The sequence below is a fragment of the Perca flavescens genome, chromosome 4, assembly GCF_004354835.1.
Source record: "Perca flavescens isolate YP-PL-M2 chromosome 4, PFLA_1.0, whole genome shotgun sequence".
Lineage (NCBI taxonomy): Eukaryota > Metazoa > Chordata > Actinopteri > Perciformes > Percidae > Perca > Perca flavescens.
Window position 1 is genome coordinate 23,159,257 of NC_041334.1, and position 19,616 is coordinate 23,178,872.

General features: G+C 38.1%; 1 protein-coding gene across 3 annotated transcripts in view; it reads right to left on the minus strand.

The window, feature by feature from the left end:
* cfap20dc (CFAP20 domain containing) overlaps positions 1 to 19,616 on the minus strand; it is a 44,279-nt gene that overhangs the window by 21,216 nt on the left and 3,447 nt on the right. The window contains exons 5-12 of one of the 3 annotated variants that reach the window (XM_028576081.1): positions 15,387 to 15,501; positions 15,106 to 15,253; positions 14,550 to 14,696; positions 7,834 to 8,006; positions 7,659 to 7,722; positions 5,737 to 5,847; positions 5,494 to 5,625; positions 3,837 to 4,159 (exon numbers count right to left, since the gene is read on the minus strand). In XM_028576081.1, the coding sequence (XP_028431882.1) occupies positions 3,837 to 4,159; positions 5,494 to 5,625; positions 5,737 to 5,847; positions 7,659 to 7,722; positions 7,834 to 8,006; positions 14,550 to 14,696; positions 15,106 to 15,253; positions 15,387 to 15,501 (1,213 nt within the window). Of the gene's footprint in view, positions 1 to 3,836; positions 4,160 to 5,493; positions 5,626 to 5,736; positions 5,848 to 7,613; positions 7,723 to 7,833; positions 8,007 to 14,545; positions 14,697 to 15,105; positions 15,254 to 15,386; positions 15,502 to 19,616 lie in introns of those variants that run through there. The other 2 variants (XM_028576080.1, XM_028576082.1) reach the window with 2 other exon arrangements.

Below are 19,616 nucleotides of genomic sequence, written 5' to 3' on the forward strand. Positions count from 1 at the left end.
GATCCGATACCACGTAATAAAGCCCTAAAGAAAATCTACGTTAAAGTAGTTTATTTATGTTCTTTTTCCGTTACAATTGACTGTCAAACTGGATAGTAAAAGAAAGTTCTGTGGCATTCATTGATTGTGTTTGTTCATGTTTCACAAAGAGTTTAACCTGAGCCAGACCGACAACAAAGATAGAAATAATATCACATCCATACAGGGATAGTAGTATACAGCTGTTAAAACATAATAAAATATATGACACACTGGTATCGGATCGGTACTCGGTATCGGCTGATACGCAATTTCAGGTATCAGAATCGGTATCGGGAAGCAAAAATGGTATCGGACCATCTCTACCAGCGACCCTCCGGTTCCCAACCAAACTCCCTACAGACTGAGCTACTGCCAGCCCCTAGATCCAACGATTAGAAGTGAATGTGGAGGTGAATGGACTGTGTGAAAGTCATACCGCTTTACCATGGGCCGTGGACAACAAGAGAATGCTAACACACGGCTAACTAACACCAACATGACTATTTAGAAACAGGTGGGTTATAATAATAATAAGAGTAATAATGTTCATCATCTCAAATCTATTGTACTTCCTGTGTCAACCTTCTGCTCCTTCTGTCAAGGACAAGAGACAAGAGCAATCAAAACAACAAGAAATAACACAACACACCAGAAACCTTGAAAGAGAGACAACTTAGTCCCCCGCCTGAAGAGAATTTAAAACATGAGGGATGTCAGAATCAAGAGAGAGAGGCTCCACCCCACATGGCAATTGTGTCCCAGTTGCACCATTTATATAATCTGGATTTTATTCTTTTAATTGAAACCTGGCTATATAATAGTAGAATATACTGTGTAAAATAGTAGTAGTACACCAGTTCTTATTGAGTCCACCCTCCAAACTTCCCAAATTCTATCAATGTTTCTTGACCTGACAGGAAAGGCGGCGCTGCGGCTATATTTAAAGACTAATTTCCATTCAAGCAGTTATCATGTGGTGATTTTGTCTCCTCATTTGCACTGTGTTGAAAGGTACACCAAAAATCCTGTTGTTAATAATTTTAATGACCAAGTTTTGGTGGATTGATCGATGTTGTTAATAGCTTTACTGAGCTGTTAACTTTTGCACATCCCCTCATCAATATTTTTGCTATGAGATCTACTCGTAGGAAAATCAGCTCCATAGCGCTACTAGAGGTCAAAAACTCCACAGAGAACTTTTAATGAACTTTCTTAGTTGATGTTTGTCAGTTTTGCCCTATGGGAAGATGTTATAATAACTCTAGGTATCCGACAATATGTATCAACAAGTGGGGCTCTCGTTTTCCCCTCTGAAGAACTTCCAAAATGACCATCTCACAGAAAAGTTGTAGGTGGGAAGCCAGAAAACATAAAACTGCCCTTCTTTCTGCTGGTAGTTTCAAAATAGAGTGCATTGCACTGGATCCAATTGCTTACTCTGCTTTCCCATAATTAAATTACATGCTTCTTTCTTCGCCCTCTAGCCATAGTTCAAGTGATGGAAGCTAAATTTAATGTGTTAATTTGGAAAAGTGCTACCTTAAACACCCACATCACACACACTTTTAGTGTTATTTCATTGACAACTGTTTGAATTAAATATTTGTGTGCATTCAGTTTTTTTTTCAACCTCAGCTGGTTGATATCAGTTAATTTCCCAGAATGCAAATGGACATTCCCTAAAAAGCAGCATTGGTGTTTTTTTGTTTTTTTTTACATGCATAGGTGGACGGAGAAAATAACTAACTCTATAGACTCTACATAAGGCATGGCAACAACAAGTGAATTTTCCTAGTTACAGTAAGACAGCAGGGTACAGATAGCCTAGAAATCTACACTCCCCCTAGTGGCAGCAAATTTATTTGGCAGCCAGGGGGGGTCTAGGCACTCTCCGTTGACTTTGAAGCTGCAAAAACCAAATTTTGGTCAGGCCAATCAGATTGTGTATAGAGTCGGTGGGCGGGGCTTATGCCTGCTGCTGCTGGGAACAGCGGACTTCTGGAAGACTTGGAGTTAAGCATTTTTCTTTGATAAAAGAACAAAGAACGGCACAGAAATCATTCTTAAAAAAGGAAGATGTGTTCGGAGTTTTGCCGACCGGATATGGCAAAAGTTTAATCTATCAACTAGCTCCGCTACCTTCTTTGTTGCTCTGCCTGGTTGTAGCGCTATCCTATTACGTGCAGAGGGAATTTGAAAGACAACCGTTTATCCCGCCCCTCGGATTGAGCCCTGTCAATGGTGAGTTCCCAGACCCTACATCTGGATGTGGGTCTGGCTTGTCAGGCTAGGGTACAGAAGTTCTTTTGGAAAAAAATTAGAAAGTAAGAGAGAAAGAAAATATGCTGCACAATGCACACAATATTCTGCTAATCAAAGCCCAGACAATACTTTCCTATGGTTGGTGGGTTGGTGGTTATTTTTAGAAGTGTTTTGATAGTTCATTATTAGGGCAGTGTTTGAAAAGGCAAATGATCACGTAGCCTTTTCAATCTTTTTCAACCTGTCTCACCCGTGTGTGTGTGTGTGTGTGTGTGTGTGTGTGTGTGTGTGTGTGTGTGTGTGTGTGTGTGTGTGTGTGTGTGTGTCGTACGATTTCTCCCTAGCTTGCCAAAAGCAGGTACTTATTTTTTTGTTTGTTTTGGGAAGTAGTACCAGGAGGCACTGCTGATAATACGCTAATAATAAGCTATTTTTGGCTTGTAAGCAATGTAAAATGGCAGCCAAGGAAAATGAAAAGGTTGTGCATGTTCAGCATAGGTGAAAAAACATTCTTTAAACAAAAAAGTAATGCAAAATCTAAAGACACATCACAACTCAAACTGCAGGTATAGTACCTGCAGTTTGCAAAGGTCACCTGAAAAGAGAACACAGAACCTGTTTTACACTTACACCTGTTTTTCCTCTATACGTGCACATCTGCACATGCACAGAATGTCAGTGGATAACAGTGAGTCTTGAGAAAAGCCCTGAGTTAATGATACTAAAGCCTGACATTTACTATTAATGTTTTAGAGAGGATTTTCTCCTCTTGACTCAATTACAAATACCCTGGAAATATGCTGACACAGTTGCATGCTGTCTGTGTTTGGTACCATATCAGTAATGCTGCAGTCTCTGGATATTTATCAACAAAAACAATAAAAAATGCAGCAGTTACTGTGTTTTAGGGTGGATTTTGTCTTTAACGTGGGGCATAGAATACATTACTTTTAATAGCATTTTTTTTAAATTAAAACTAAACTAATCAGCTGTGCAACACAATGAGGTTCTTATGTCTGAAATATAAAACTTGCTATAATGTTTTAAATAAGTATGAGCAATTAGCATTCCTTTGAAGTTAGTCATCTGTATACTCAGTTCAACCGTTTAATTTCCCTGATCAGCATAAAGAAAACTACTGTTCTTTATTATAACTTCAGAACTATTAATACATTATCTGATGATAAATAACTGACCATTAAAGTTAAAGTATTCTGAATCTGCAGTAAATGGCAACTAATCAAAATAAACTGAACCAAATCAAACTTTGGACATACTGTGGGATAGTATTGAGAATTGATCAAAATTGAGATAAAATTAGATCACACAAATCAGAATACATCCCTTTAAATGGACAAATCATATTTTAGAAATCTGGTGTTTGTCCATACTGTTAGTGTGTGTGTAACACAAGTTTGCTTATTTAAGGCAGATGGTCATTAGTGTCAGGGGACATATATCTTGTGTCATAGCAAAATACCATAAGATGCACTTAAAATGTATGTGCATTTGAAGTACAGTGAGCATGTGTCTCTCCCCGAAAGCAGACATACCTCATCACTTTCACTGCCGATAAAGTCATCCTCAGGCTGGGCCTCATACCGCCTCCCACTTTTGCTCTGAACCTGATCATCTCCCAGCTCCATCTTCTCCTGGTCACCCTGGCCTTGCCCTCGTTTGGGTAAGTGTGGCTGGGAAAAGAAAGTGAACACCTCCTCTTGCAGAGTGAGCTGGGGCTCTGACCCTTCATTATTCTCCCAGCTGCTCCAGACCTGCAGGTCACAAGACAAACCTGGACAGATCGAGCAGGAGAGAGACTCTGCTGGTGTGGGAGCAGCTCCTGAACTTTCCTTGGCGGTAGCGCATCTACACTCATCTAAATAATAGATTATAGAACAAAATCCAAAACAAGACAGCAGGGATTAAAACAGTGAGCAATAAATCCTTTTGTAATTTGGTCATTATGAGATTAATGCCATTCTAATTTCCTTTGATTATATGCACATAATCATTCATAATAACAATATGCAAAATTGTAATGAATTCCACTGCTTGCCAAAAGAGAACATTCATTTCTTCTGTACTGACATTTTTGTAGGTTTTGTTAATAGCCCTGCTATGTTAATACCTTAATGAGAATATAACAATATAAACAACATAATCAGTAGTGAGAACAGCAGTTTACTGCAAAGTTGTCACTAACGAAATGACAGCTCTGTCCAAACATCCTTAAAAATAACATTTTCCAAGCAAATATTGCTTCCATTCTGTTTTAAGCCTTTCCACTTGTGTTAAAGTAGAAACAGAACATCTTACAGTAGTGTTACAATATCTGACACTATGTTTCTGAATATATAGTTACAATCTTTTAAAACCTTAAATGAAAGATGCATCCATTCATGTCCATCCTTAAACTCTACGATGGGCCTGAGATCAAAGAAAGAGACATCTCTATCTGAATGAGTGAGCACATTTGAACCTCTCCACAGTATAATCACTTTCTCTAATTGCCCACTGTGTGGCAAACCCTGGGCTCGGGAGACGTCCCTCTGACTTTTATTTAATGTGCCATATTACCATTAATGAACCAACTACGTTCTGTCTGTGGGCAGAGCTGCAGCAAAGGAGCGTATTGCTGTGGAGAAATCCATAAATGAGCTTTCAGATCATGTGCACTCATTTTGCAAGGACAATGCTCGTGTAGGTGTGTGTAGGTGTGTGTGTGTGTGTGTGTGTGTGTGTGTGTGTGTGTGTGTGTGTGTGTGTGTGTGTGTGTGTGTGTGTGTGTGTGTGTGTGTGTGTGTGTGTGGGGGTTTCTTGGGCTGGAGTGGGAGTAGATACTCCTACAAAAATCCTGCAAATGGCCTTGACGTTGGCTATGCAAAATTAAAAAAGGGGAACAAAAGCGATGGTGTATGCAGCATAAAATGAGGCTCATTAAAATTCATGCAATATTTTGAAGTGATTTAATTTATAAATGAAGAGCAGAAGTAGGTATTTTTCTCAAGTATAAGGAGCTACTTCGTAAAATCAGAACATGCAAAGTAGACACCAATATCACTCAATATGCATATTATTCTCTTTTGTGCCATCCCTCGCAGTCCTTTTAGACATTTTTAACCATCACTCAGTCTGAAAGTGCACGTCTTCTTCTGCTGCTGCTTCCTCCTGTCATGCTCCCTGTCTATTCACAGCAGATGTGAGCCTCACCTGCTGTTTGGTGCTTTGTCTTTTCTGTTAGGGTCAGATGCTGTTGCTTGCTCTCTTGCCTACTGGGTGGGGGTGTGAACTTCTCCCTGGTTTTACTTCTCTTTCTGTGGCCAGGTACAGCATCTGGAGAGGCTGTTAACCAGAATGAAACACCTTACCACATTAAACTATGGTACATTCACCAAATCATACTGTTTATTGCAACATACACAGAGAATATAAGATGGAGTGCTCACAGCTTACCTGACAATGGTAGCCTCTCTCTTCCAGCACTGTAGACCCGTAGCTTCTTAGATCCCGGCTTGTCAAACACTCTGTCTTTTGGGGGATGGGGCTGTAAGCTGCATGGTGTTCCTACAGTACATGCAGTACTTTCAAAATTAAAAAAGCTTTATAACAGTCAACCAACAATGTTATTATAGCTTGCCAGCAGCATATCTGTGAACTGATAATGCACTATGAAAATCCCTAGTAATGAAGGCATTTCAGTAACTGAGCTTCTTACATTCATTCAGTGCAGGGAGAATACATCCAGCTACATTATATTCAGCTGAATTAAGGAATTTTAATCATCGGTTTTTGCATTCAGTCATGCAAGGATGTCATTTTACCAACTGTAAAAGCTGTTATTAGATTCTTGGGAGAACATACTCTGTCAGAGCTGGGCTCTTGTTTTGGTGGTTCCCATAAAATACGTTTAGCTATGCACAAAAATAATAGGGTGCATCATTCTTAAAGCTCTAATGAGAGGAATACAGTGTGCACTTTTACAGCATGCAGTACACTTAAGTCATGCAGCTATAACACATGCCAGAAAATTAAAAAAAAGCGGAATGATTTTCATCTATAAAGATTCTCATTCACCCAGAGCACAAACTATTTGGAGGTACTGAGTTAAAGCCAACTAGACTCACTAGCAAGTCTTCTGGCTCCTCATTCTCTAAATAAAGTGACAAAGTCAGTGTCACTACATTTTTTTCTATTTACATATCATTTATGTTTAGTAAATAACATAAATTTCCATGTCACCTAATCAGTTAATGAAATTGACACTTAACAGGAGCAAGGTGAAACAACTTCACAAACCCAACAACACTACTGTTTTCTTTGTTGGAGATAGTGAAAAAATTGGTATTCACGCTCTGTACTTAAAACAATGTTTGGTAGCATTATGAACTCTCCTTAATAATCAATAATTATGATTTCTGACACTTGTGCGAAAATGTGAGCATAGAAAATAGTTATTGCTCTTTCCAAATAACATAAGTACAGGACTCAACTGTAATATTAAAAAATATATATTTCTGTCCTGGGTTCAGCTTTTTTTTGGTTCATTTTCACAGTTTCTGCTCCTTATTCCTGCCTATCAGTCACTTAGTTTATATATATATATATATATATATATATATATATATATATATATAGAGAGAGAGAGAGAGAGAGAGAGAGAGAGAGATATATATATATATATATATATATATATATATACTGGTCCACCAACTCACTCTCTCTCTTTGCCAAATTGTCATACATGTGCCTTATATATGCCTCCCTGTCAGCTCCCTGTCTGGCTCCATTTGCCTTAACTGATTGCTTACCAATTATTGACTGCACTTTTTTTAAAAAGACCAAGTAATCTGCCTTTCAACATAACCTCTGCATCCTACTTCTGGGTCAACATTACAACTTAGACTATAAATAACAATTTCTTTCTTTCTTTCTTCGTTCCCATTATCTGCTTCCCCGTTGGCTGCTTCTCATTGGGGTACAGAGAGAGTAGCAGCTTCCATATTTGGCCAGATAACCAGAGGATGGTTAGCATGGCAAGCCCATGCACCACAAACAATAATTTGGACCCAGATATGTACAGTACCTTGTACCAAAATACACTATTTAAAGCCAGCTTTGGTTCCATTTTTCTATGCAGCCTTTCATCATTGAATTTAAAGTCCTCATCGTACTGTTCATGTAATTAAGTTAGTATACAAAGACACAAACAAATAAAGAATGAAAAGACTGATAAAAAGTGATTTGGTGAAAAAATAGCGGATTGTGGTATGAGTCGGAAGCATGCAGACAAGATAAAAAAAACACTATGAACTCTTATTATTCAAATCTACCCTCAAGAAGAATGTGGGAAGGTTGTCCGTGTGATAAATTCTCACTCAGCTTGGCAATGCTCTCACTTTCTGCAGTCATTTTCTGGTTCATTCTACTGGACGGAGATCCCTGTGGGGAACAGCAAAAGAAGAAAAACAAGTTCAAAGACAACATGTTTTATTTTGTACGGTAATGTACAGTATATAGGGATATATGTTATTATGGAATTCATGAGGTTACCGTATTAGAGATAAAGAGTGCACTTCGTTCCATTCCGTCTGAGGCTGCACTGCTTCTTCTTCCAGTTTGAGGGGGTGGCCCTGAAACCCTGAAGCCTGAGGCTGTGTGTAAGACACCCTGTGGCCTAGATCGTCGATAACTGGTTGATCTGGCAGCGGTAGACTGATCAGGAACTGCAAAGAAATTCCCATTATACATTGACTATTATAGATCTTTGTTGTTTGGATAAGATTTTATTTTCTGACATGTATTATGCTCATACACTATCTAAATAGAGACTATAGTTACTAAATCTTTGCACCTCAACTACCTGGTAAATAGGACTGAATTTTTAAAGCATTTTCCTTAATCTGTCACGTTAATGATCAATTAGCCACAGCAACTTCCCAAGGTTATGCGTCAGAAAGTCACGTTTTATATAGATAGCATGTTTTTTTTTTAAATCCAGGCTTAAAGCCAGTTCAATGTGAAGGCCTCAGACCAGCATTTTTTAAATCAGTGACAAGCCTCTAGCCACAAAGCCCTTTCAAAGTTACTTTTTCGCTGGACTGTTGGACCAGCCCTATAACCTCAAAAGTCTGTCCCTCTTTCACTGAGTGATGAAGCTCCACCATTGGTCGGAATGAGTGTGATGGTGTTTCCCCATTGGCCATTGCCCTTTCAACCTGCATTGGCGCGACACAGGCTTTTACCTCTGCTATCGCACATCTATCAGCTGATTAACTTCTTCAATACACGGTGGATGTTGTTGTTGTTGTTGTTGTTGTTGTTGTTGATGATGATGTTGCTGCCACCCATTTCAACCGTTTAAATACACAAGCTTAGCAGCACGTGCAGAGTAGGCTACATGCAGATGAATGGCACACCACCACGTTTGTTTGTGTATGTGTGTGTGTGTGTGTGTGTGTGTGTGTGTGTGTGTGTGTGTGTGTCTGTCTGTCTGTCTGCTCATCTCTGTCACCTGTTCAGACACAAATGAATGTGTGGAACAACTAGGTCTATGTAATTTAGAAGAAAAACAATCACAAACAGCAGTGACACAAGGCTATTTCTAAATAAATAAAGTGGATGGGCAGGTTTTGATATTTCATCATGGAAAAATCGGCTGAATTGAAACTAGGAGAACAGCATATTGTTTATAATAGATCATCAGTTCGTTTTCTTGCAAGATTCGGTCTCAGATAAAACATGTTATGTTATGCTCTGAGGCTGTTTTTGTCTGAGGCCATTACAGTTTCAGCATGTTGACTTTATTTTGACAGTTGACATTAACAATAACCGCCAGGAGGCCGAAAAAAAAAACATGGCATCACATTAATTAAAAGATGTTATGGAGAGCACATATATTCAGCGTTTTCATTGCTTTCTTATTTTTAAATAAAAATGTTTGTATTGTTTGTTTTCACTTTCAAACACAATGAAAAATGGTTTCTGATTAGTGTGCTTACATTCATGAATATGCCATTTGGCTAATAGAATAATAAGGTTGATAATACAATACTGGATTGTTTGAGCAGAAATGTGAAACCAAACAATATATATTCAACACTTTGGGTCAATGAGTGATCAAAGTATATGTCTTTTCACAAATTTTTTGAGTAACAACAGCTCCAAAATAAATGTAAAAATGTCTTCACATCTTTTTTTATCATTTGCAAAAATACTTAAAAAGGATAGTATCGATACATACTCCTAAAAGACTCCTCTTTCACTTTGTTAGTAATCAAACATTTTGCAGGTAAATTCTAGTATTATATTATCAACCTTATTATTCTATTAGCTAAATGGCATATTAATAAGATTAAGATTAATGTATTTGTCTGTTTTTACATAAAGAGTGAAAAAAGACGGTTCTCCACCAGCCAATTGCAGTGCAACAGGAAAAGACAACAATCATACAGACATACGTAAGAATGTATACATAGACTAAAATATATAAAACACATTTAGCTGGAGCTGCTCCCCCCGCGACCCGACACCGGATAAGCGGACGAAGATGGATGGATGGATGGACATTTAAAAACAAAAAGTTGGCAGTACGGTGTGTTAAAGTGCTAGTATGTAGTTAGAAAATGCAAGTACTCCATTATTCATTGTGTTTGAAATTGAAACAAAATGAGAAGAACTATTTTATACTATAAAAATAAAAAAGCAATCAAAATGCTAAATACATTTGATCTCTATAACATATTTTAACCCTTTGAACTCTGCAATAGAAATGGTCTGCCAGTGCCTACATTGGTATTTTTGCTTATTGTGATGTCATTTCTATGAGTATATTCAAATGCTTCATATCCCTAAAATAAGTAAAACCTAAGCTAAAAGGTTATGTTAGTCAGTAAACCATAATAATTAATACAAGTATTACAATTGTGTCATAAAGAAAAAAATCTATCATGTGTTCATCAAATGTTACTAAATGAACACACAAAACATTCCTTAATGGCCTGACGCCTGAGACCCGAGGCAGAGGTCTGACGCTGTTTTACCTGTTTAATCTATCAATCTGCACAATATCATCATGTAAAAATAATAGACAGCGGAGAAAGTCATGATAAGGTCCTGAACTGACCCTGCTGTAGCTGTGCTAGGACTCATTAGGACCACCTCTGCTGACGATAACAGAAAAACACACTTTCTGTCAGATCCTCATCAGAGCAGAGAACAGACACTTTCATATCACAAAACACAGAATCGTCAAACTGATATTCTTTTATACAGTATATGTCTGATGATACAGACAGAGCTGAGTTGGATGTATTGAGAGTGAAGAAAAAGAAGTCACACTCCTTTGATGCAGCAGATTCACTCAGAAAATTACCCAGGAATAGGAGTCAGTAAATTTCTGTGCACTTCAAATCTGCAGATGCCAATAAAAGAATGTGGCAACAATATGGAATAAAATGAAATATATGATAGCACATAGAATAAAAAAAATATTTTCGGTGGTGATTTTGATCTGTGAAAATTCATTGACCTTGAAACAGAATGTCTTTTGGTCTATAATGTCATCACATGTTGTTTGCTGCTGTATGATAAATACTATGGAGTTAGAATCATGCCAAAACCTCACACACACACACACACACACACACACACACACACACAAAACGTGTTTTACTCACGCCCAACGATTCACAAACAAACTCAGTGTGGTTTGCAAATACAAAACATCATTCACAAACTAATGCATTTTGTTCGGCAAATAAGAAACCTACCTATCAAACAAATACAATATGTTTTACATATACAAAGAAACGTATTTCTTCAATGACAAGAAAGGCCCATCACAGAATTTTCGGCGAATCTGTGAAACTGCCCCAGTTTTTGAGTTAAGGGGCCGTGTTCATTTCACAGAATTCTGTGAGACTGGCAGCCTGTAGGCTGCTACGAAGCAAGATCAACATGCTGGATTTCTTTCAGTTACCCGGCTTCACCTAACCTAACAACCGGGGTCCTGCATAAGCTGTGTCACGACGCTGGTCGTCAACTAGTGACACAGTGATGGTAACGGTGGATCAGTTGTTACCGGGTACAATCACCGTGGTAACTTATTCTGAACACCTAACCTGGTTGGGAGCAGGTTAAGTTGGAGATCAGAGATCAACTGATGTAAAAGCACCGCCTACTGACCAGTCAATAGCTAAGCTACTCGATTGATAACGCTGTCGCTGTTCTTAGAAGATCAGGCGGAGCCCGGTGCGAGAGAGAGAGAGAGAGAGAGAGAGAGAGAGAGAGAGAGAGAGAGAGATGCGCTCATAAAAGTTAAAACATTTAGAGATCAACAACCCCGTTAACATTCCCTGATGGGTATTTTTATGAAATATATAGGCTAGATTTTAATGGGAGGGAATTGCATATCCGCTTGTTGAGTGCACATCGGTTTGAATTACCCTAGGCCTATGTTTTTATATATTTTATTTGCTCTCACGATCGCTTCCACTGCCAGGGTTGCAACTGATCATATAATAGGCTAAAGCAACGACAGTTTATGGAAAGCACAAGTGTAATTATGGTCCGATATTGTGCCTGACTGATGGGGAAGCGATAGCCTATTGATAAGCCATTTGATTTAGGCCTACGCATCTAGGCTACAGCGTCCGCCATTTTTTTTGCCAGCTTTTTTCCTGTTTTAGGAAGCAGCGACTGTATTGCGGTTGTTAGGTTAGGTGAAGCCGGGTAGAAATCCAGCATGTTGATCTTGCTTTGTAGTAGCCTACACAGTCTCACAGAATTCTGTGAAATGAACACGGCCCCTTAACTCAAAAACTGGGGCAGTTTCACAGATTCGCCGAAAATTCTGTGACGGGTCCACGGATGCAATGTATGTAGGTCAATGACATCATCATCCGTGGTCTACACACAGATTCCCTGATCACAGCACGTTTATTTCTGTACAGAGAAGCCATATGCAGCTTTGCTATTATTGGTATTTTTAGCCCAATAACCGCTGTTTTAATCAACATTTATTCACCAGATCTTATCTTGGTTTAATTGTATTTCTTTTAATGTTATTATTTAGGTCTATTTTGGCCAGGGAAGCTGGATTGCTTTGTTGTTTTGATATTTTTTAAACTATAATACTACATCTAGCCACATATATGTAGATATTATCATAGTATGCCTTTCTTTATTTTAATAATATTATTTTGGTCTTATTACTGGTGAAATATTACAGTATGCTGTAAGACAGAACAGATATGATCAGAGTTGGGCGCATGCAAAGCCGATTTCCCACACTGCAATGCCGGCATTCATTTCAGAGAATTAGGCAACGATCAGCAGGTCTTTAACGCCAGTATCGCTACAATATACATATATATAATCAGTGGTTTTGTCACAGCAACAATACGTTGCTCAGCTTTATTCCAGTAAATTATGAACCGTAATAACGTTTAAAAAAATCTGTGTGTATCTATGGTCCTCGTAGGCTTAGATTGACTTAACAGCGCCACCTGCTGTTGTGGAGTGCAAATTACAGGACATTTGTTAGTAAATTTACCTGCATTTGTGTGTGGATCAGCAAGGCGGAAAATTAGTGCCAAGTCACGTGACAGTTTTTTGTACTTGTAGAATTTGTTTTGTACTTGTAGGATTTTTTGTTGTACTTGAAGAATTTTTTTTTTTTATACTTGTAGAATTTGTTTTGTACTTGAAGGATTTTTTTTGTACTTGAAAGATTTTAGTTTGTACTTGCAGGATATTCTTTGTCATTGAAGAAATACGTTTCTTTGTATGTGTAAAACATACTGTATTTGTTTGATAGGTAGGTTTCTTATTTGCAGAACAAAATGCATTAGTTTGTGAATGATGTTTTGTATTTGCAAACCACACTGAGTTTGTTTGTGAATCATTGGGCGTGAGTAAAACACGTTTTGTGTGTGTGTGAGGTTTTGGCATGATTCTAACTCCATAAAAAACTGCTGTAGCTTACTTTTAACAATTTCTGACAGATTGGGTACTGAAGCAACAGCATTCATCAAGCAACTTCATCACAGTTAAATTGGATGCCTACTTTAATAGCAATCGTTTTAAATATGATTAGGAATGTTATGCTAATAATGCAGATGCTAATTATGAAAAGCTATTCCTTGTGTGTGGTTACTTCTCTCTTCTATGGGCATTACCGGTTGACTCAACATGACTTAGACAGCTGTCAGAACAAATAAATAAGCGCTGATAAAAAAGGCCACAGAGGCGGCGGAACTGGATTACTGGTGCATGTCTTTGTATATGAGGATATAATTGCAGCTCTCTGAGTACAGGTGAGGTGCAAAAGAACACAATAATGAGGACCACAGGAATTTCATGCAAGGAAAACAAATCTATTATCATCAGTCTCTTTGTTGGGAAACAACCGCTCTATGTGCAACAATTGCACCATGATGCTTCTCTATGTATATTAACCATTTCACTGGTAGATTATGGTAGACTGGGTAAACCCAGCCCGATCTGCCGGCGATTTGATTTCGTCCTGCAGGTCAGGCTGGAAACTTGTACGTTTATCTATCCTGCTTCCATTATACATTTGCGGGAACCAATCACAAACTGGCTTATCCACCTGGCGCACTATTGGTTTAACATGATGACGATAGAGAAGCGAAGGCAAGCAGCTTTTTGTTTACATTCAACATGACGGCCACCAAAGCGCAGCAACCCGTTGATGCCGCTGCTGTTTTAAAAGATTTCAAGGGCAAGTTTTCTCTGAAAACTGAACAGAAACTTGCCCTTGAACAATTCCTAGAAAAGGATGTGTTTGCCTTACTACCGACCGGCGTTTTAATTTTACTACCGATCGGCTTTCACTCTGCCTCGCTCTGCCAAGTATGTCACGGATCGTTGGTCTGATTGGTTGAAGGACTATCCAATTGCGTACAGAGTCATTTGAACTATTTTGAACTACCGTTTATCACGCCTCTTGTGCAGAGAAAATACAGAGCAGACTCCCCAGATTAATGTTCAATCTTAAAAAATTGAGCTTGGTCTGGTGATAGCCAGACTAAGATTATGGCTAAAATACTGTAAATAAATGTAGTTAAGTTAAAAAGTGCAATATTTGCCTCCAAAATATAGTGGAAGTATAAAGTACCACAAAATGAAAATACTCAAGTACAAGTACCTCAAAATTGCATTTAAGTATAGTGATTAAGTAAATGTATTGATCTTCACCACTGTTTATTGATCAATTCACACTCCTGTGATTTGCTCTTACCTACCACAGTCAGAGCTCAACAGTCCAGCCCTCGAATCTGCCTTCCGCAAATTCTCCATGTTCAGCACCTGAGTGACATGGTTTACATCTGCTGGGAAATGGCAACTGCGAGGGATCAAGTCCATGAGACCAGCTCCACCAAGAAACATATCTAGATTTTAAACAAGAAAACTATTTCAGATTTAGCCTAATCACAGAATAAACCAAAACACATCATCATGACATATCATCACGCAACAGAGGTAACACTTTGATCAACAGAAAAATTAAAATGACAAGCTGTCTTTACTGGCAAGTAGTGGTGTGCACTGAGCAGCCAGTGCTGAGTACAGCTGTTGGCTCTGCTGAGCCATTTCAGAATTCAACAAAAAACACCACTGATCTCTCAGCCAAGTGTTCCTCTATCCACACACATACACACTGACTTTCATCTAAACTCAGAACAAATCTACTCAACGTGACTTACTCCAGTGCTTAGCTAGTATCTCTTAAATAACCAGTCCATGGAGAGGACTTTAAGGTAAGATAGAAGATAAAACTCTTGTGACAATAATCATTACCATCATCTGACATTCCTGTAGGCTCTGTTTTCATGGTGAAGATTCTGCGGACTTTACAGGTAGCAAACAAAGTGATGCCATCTAGTGTCAAAAACCCCTTGAACAGTTCACCGGTGAATGACACAAGGTCGATGCACAAAGTAGACCACTGCGACAACAGAAACAATATGATTTAAAAGAATCACATAAAGATGGAACTCAATACCTACTTTAAGATATGAATACCAACAATACAAAAAAAATACTAAAAGAATATGTCAAGGATGAGTCAGTATACTCACAACACTGCGTTTCAATCCTACGAAAGGTATCTTTGCATGCAAAAGTGTGGCAGACAACTCTTTATGTACTGTTGATAAGTGAAGTCTTCTTTTCAGGTGCTCTAAATCAGTTGTCCTGTGAATAACAGATACCAGAACATAAACTATCTCTATTATTTAGAAATAATTATTATATATATATATATATATATATATATATATATATATATATATATATATATATATTATAAATTATTATAAGAAAATTGGTAACTCATAGAGTGGAATTTTTCTTCTATCAATAAACATCCACACATTATACAGTTTTTTGTTTTTACAAATTTGGCTTATTTCTTTGTAGATCACCTTGTAAAATGTACTGTGGCTGTTAAGGTAAAAGCCTTTGTAGCAAGTAGTTTCACAATATCTTAATCATAAAGTACACTACATAAGTCATTTGTCATATAATACATTCTTCAGCTGCTCAAGGGGTTCTCATACTAGATGTTAACAAGCTGCTTTTAATGGTTTTTTTTTCAGTAGTTTAAGGGAAATTGATTCAATGATTACTTTCTATATTTCACGATACATTAGAATATTAACTATTCTCTGTAACACTTTATTTGAAGGGGTGTCCATAAAATTAACATGACCCCGTCTTTATGACTGTTGTCATTACGTGTCATTAGGTAAATTATGACACTTTTAATGCAAAGTTAGCTTTGTTTGAGATGTTTATGTTAAGACAACTTGACATTGACCAAGACAACAATCTCTGTGTTATGACATTATGCAAGACAATATAACCTGTCAATGTCTTTGTTATGACAACTTGACATTAAAGGTGCAGTAAGTAAGACTTATAACTTAATGTCATATTTGCGGAAACTGACACTATGTTTGTGTAGAACTACATGAAGCAGATAATAATAATAAAAAAAAAAAATTCCAGCTACTCTGGCACCACAGCCTGTAGTGTGATTTGCAAAAAAACACTGCTCCCTGTTCAGATCCTGTCTGAACTGTGTCTAACTGCATGTCAATCCCTGCTCATGCACACGCATTCATTCTCCCTTGTTGGGGGAGGGTCTTAGGAGACCGTTTTAGGCTTTAGCGAAAAGGGGGACTGAGAAGTTGTCGATGTTCACATTTTTTGGCTAAGTCATGGATCTTCGCAATCCTACCTACAGCACCTTTAACCTATACAACATAACCTGCCATAAATATGTCATAGCAGGCCTAATTATGTGTAGAGCGAGGCGGTTGTTATAGCGAATACAACCCCGACAGGGTGATCAGCCTGAAGGGGTTGTATTCGCTATAACAACCGCCTCGCTCTACATTATCCCGCTTATTACATGGCTACTTACCAAATAAATCAATAATTTGACTAATAACTTGACAAAATATTGATTTAAATGGGAGTTTATTGATTTAAATACGATTGTATTGCTTCCACTAGAGAAAATAGTCCGTTCCGTCTCTATGGTTGGAATCCTGCGTCCATAGCAACGTAAAAACTCTGTAATGCTATCCTTCGTCTATTAGCTAGCTACTCAACACCACCTTACGGGTTGTGGTAGTAGCCCTATATTTTATGAGGTGCTGCCGTGGTGGACAAATGACCCAGCTGCTGTTTTAATCACTGCAGGAATTGACACAACATTAGCTGAAGCGTTGTAGTGAGCTAGCGGGCTATCGACTGCTTTAATTTACATTAAACTGAACATTTCTGTTGACGGTGAAGTGAGACACGGTGAATGGCTTCTTTGGGAATATTTATGTGGACGTTTGTGTCCTCATTCATCTCGTTTCCTTTTTGCAGAGCCGCTTCATGTTGACACACCTGTAAGTTAACGTTAAACAAGTTGCAATGTAAGCTAACTAATTAGCGTTTTTGTCCCTACGGCTGTTACTGCGTAGCTAGCGATCATAGACGGTATAGAACAGTGGTTCTCAACCTTTTTTGTGCCAGCGCCCCCCTATTCATTATCCAGGTCCCTAACGCCCCCCCATCAAATATTATGTGTGTTAATTGCCCCGAATATTAATGATTATGCCCTAATATAGGCTTATTATTGTTGTTACTATTGTTATCAAAAATAATCAAAAAATCTTATTGAATGACAAGACAACACATGTATTAGTTTCCCAGGTATCAAAAAAGCCATGTGAATAGAAATTATATATTTACAGGTTTTTAAAAAAAATGCTACCATTTGACATTCAAATTAAATAACAGCAGCCAATCTAGCCAAGACTAGATAACATTCAAACTATAATTAGGTATTATCAAAAGGCCTTCTGCATAGTGTGAACCTCAGCACCTTTATAAGATGACTATAATTTGAATGTCCTTTTTTGTTTGTGAAGTGACCTTAGGTGTCATGAAATGGCTTTAAATAAAATGTATTATTATTATTATTATTATTACAAACACTAACAGTAGCCAATCAGAAACAGCTAGCAATTTAACATTCAAATCTAGTTTTCATTCAAATCTAAAATTGTTCCAACGGAAAACAAGCTGGCACTTATCAAAGGGTAAAAGCAGAAGACGCACGCACGCACACAGAAAAGTATTTTGGTGATGACAAACGACTTGAAGAACGACACCTACTGCCGAATGGAAATAAGTTTACAACCTTGAAAGTTAGTGAGAGCCGTTTTTTAGGGTTAGAAGAGTCTAGGTTTGCTATCACCTGTCTTGCGAGTAAATAGCAGAAAAAACGTTTGGAGAAAATGCAACCCCACATCGCGCTGTGTTTTGTGGAGGTGTGTGAGAGTCCCGTACAGTAAACGGTAACATCACTGCCTCTATCGCTTCCATAATAAAGTTTTAAAACACCAAACGCAAGCCCTCAACTGGCCGGGAGTGTATGGAACAGCTAAATGTTTGCCAAACAACAAAGCACAGTCAATCTCTCTCGCACGTCTCTTTTCTTTCTCTCTTTCTCCGTGAAATGAAGCTGCATTCAGGTACAGTAGGAAACATTGTGTTCTATAAACCATCTGACGAAAAACTGTTATGCTTTCCACACTCAACTGTCGCCATCTTGGCTACGTAGCGGAAGGGGCGGGGCTAACAAAAGGTGAAAAACTTTCGATAATGGCGGCCGAATACGCGACAGCGAGACCCAAATGTAAGTTCAACATTAGTCTTTTTGCTATACTTGTTTAACATATACGCAACCTGTTTATGTGTATGTGTGGTTAATTTTGTAGTCAGTGATGATTTTTCTACCGCGAATTATAACGTTTATTTGCATCGTAATTTGACGTGCTATTAAGCTAGCTTTAGCTAACCTTAGCTAACCTTAGCTAGCTAACAGCGGCGAAGTTACCGGTACTTCTAGCTATGCTCTTTGGTTTAACCACTGGCAAATCAGTTATAACCTAGCTAACGTTACATGTGTTGTGGTATACGGTTGTTGTTTTTAAACTATCGTCCTCACTGCAGACGATTTTAGCGTTAGATGTGTGATCTGGTAAATATACATTAAGCTGCCAACGTTAGTAGTAATGTTACAGTACGTTAATGTATGCTATGTTATATCATATTAACAGTGCAGTTTCTGTCCTGATCTGACTTGTATAATCGTTAGGGACACGGACAATGCTGCCAACTTGAGGGAAGTCCTCTGCTGGAAGGAGAACGACCTGGGGGAGGAGAGAGAGGATTTCCCTGCTGGTCTTGTGGACAGCACGGTGCAAAGGCTCTGGCTAAACCACGATCAGATGTACCGCTGGCGAGCCAAAAGAGGAAGACAAGGGCCTCGATGACGGGTCCCACGCTGTACCGAGGATGTACCGTTAAAGGATCCTGCTGTAGAGTCTGAAGTCCACCCTCAAATCACTTTCCCCATCAAAATACAGGGCCAGCAATGAATAGAACAATAGGATCTATTTAAATGTCTATTGTGTTGCCTCTGCTTTCACTCTTGTATTTTCACTGTAATTAATAGCTATTGCAATAAACACCCTTTATATAAACATATAATATGACTATTTTCTATGTTAACGTTATATGTCAGTTGGACACAATTTTAATTGCTCCAATTTTGCTAAATAACTCAAAATGGCCATTTTTGGTTATTTTTTTCTTTTTTACAATGAATTAAGAGCAAAAGCATAAATATCATCATACCTGGATGTTTACGGTTGCATAAAACAATCACATTCATTTTGATGAACAAGGCAGAAATGTATGGTGACAACAGGTGGTGAGAATGCTCTGCCCTGGGTATAATT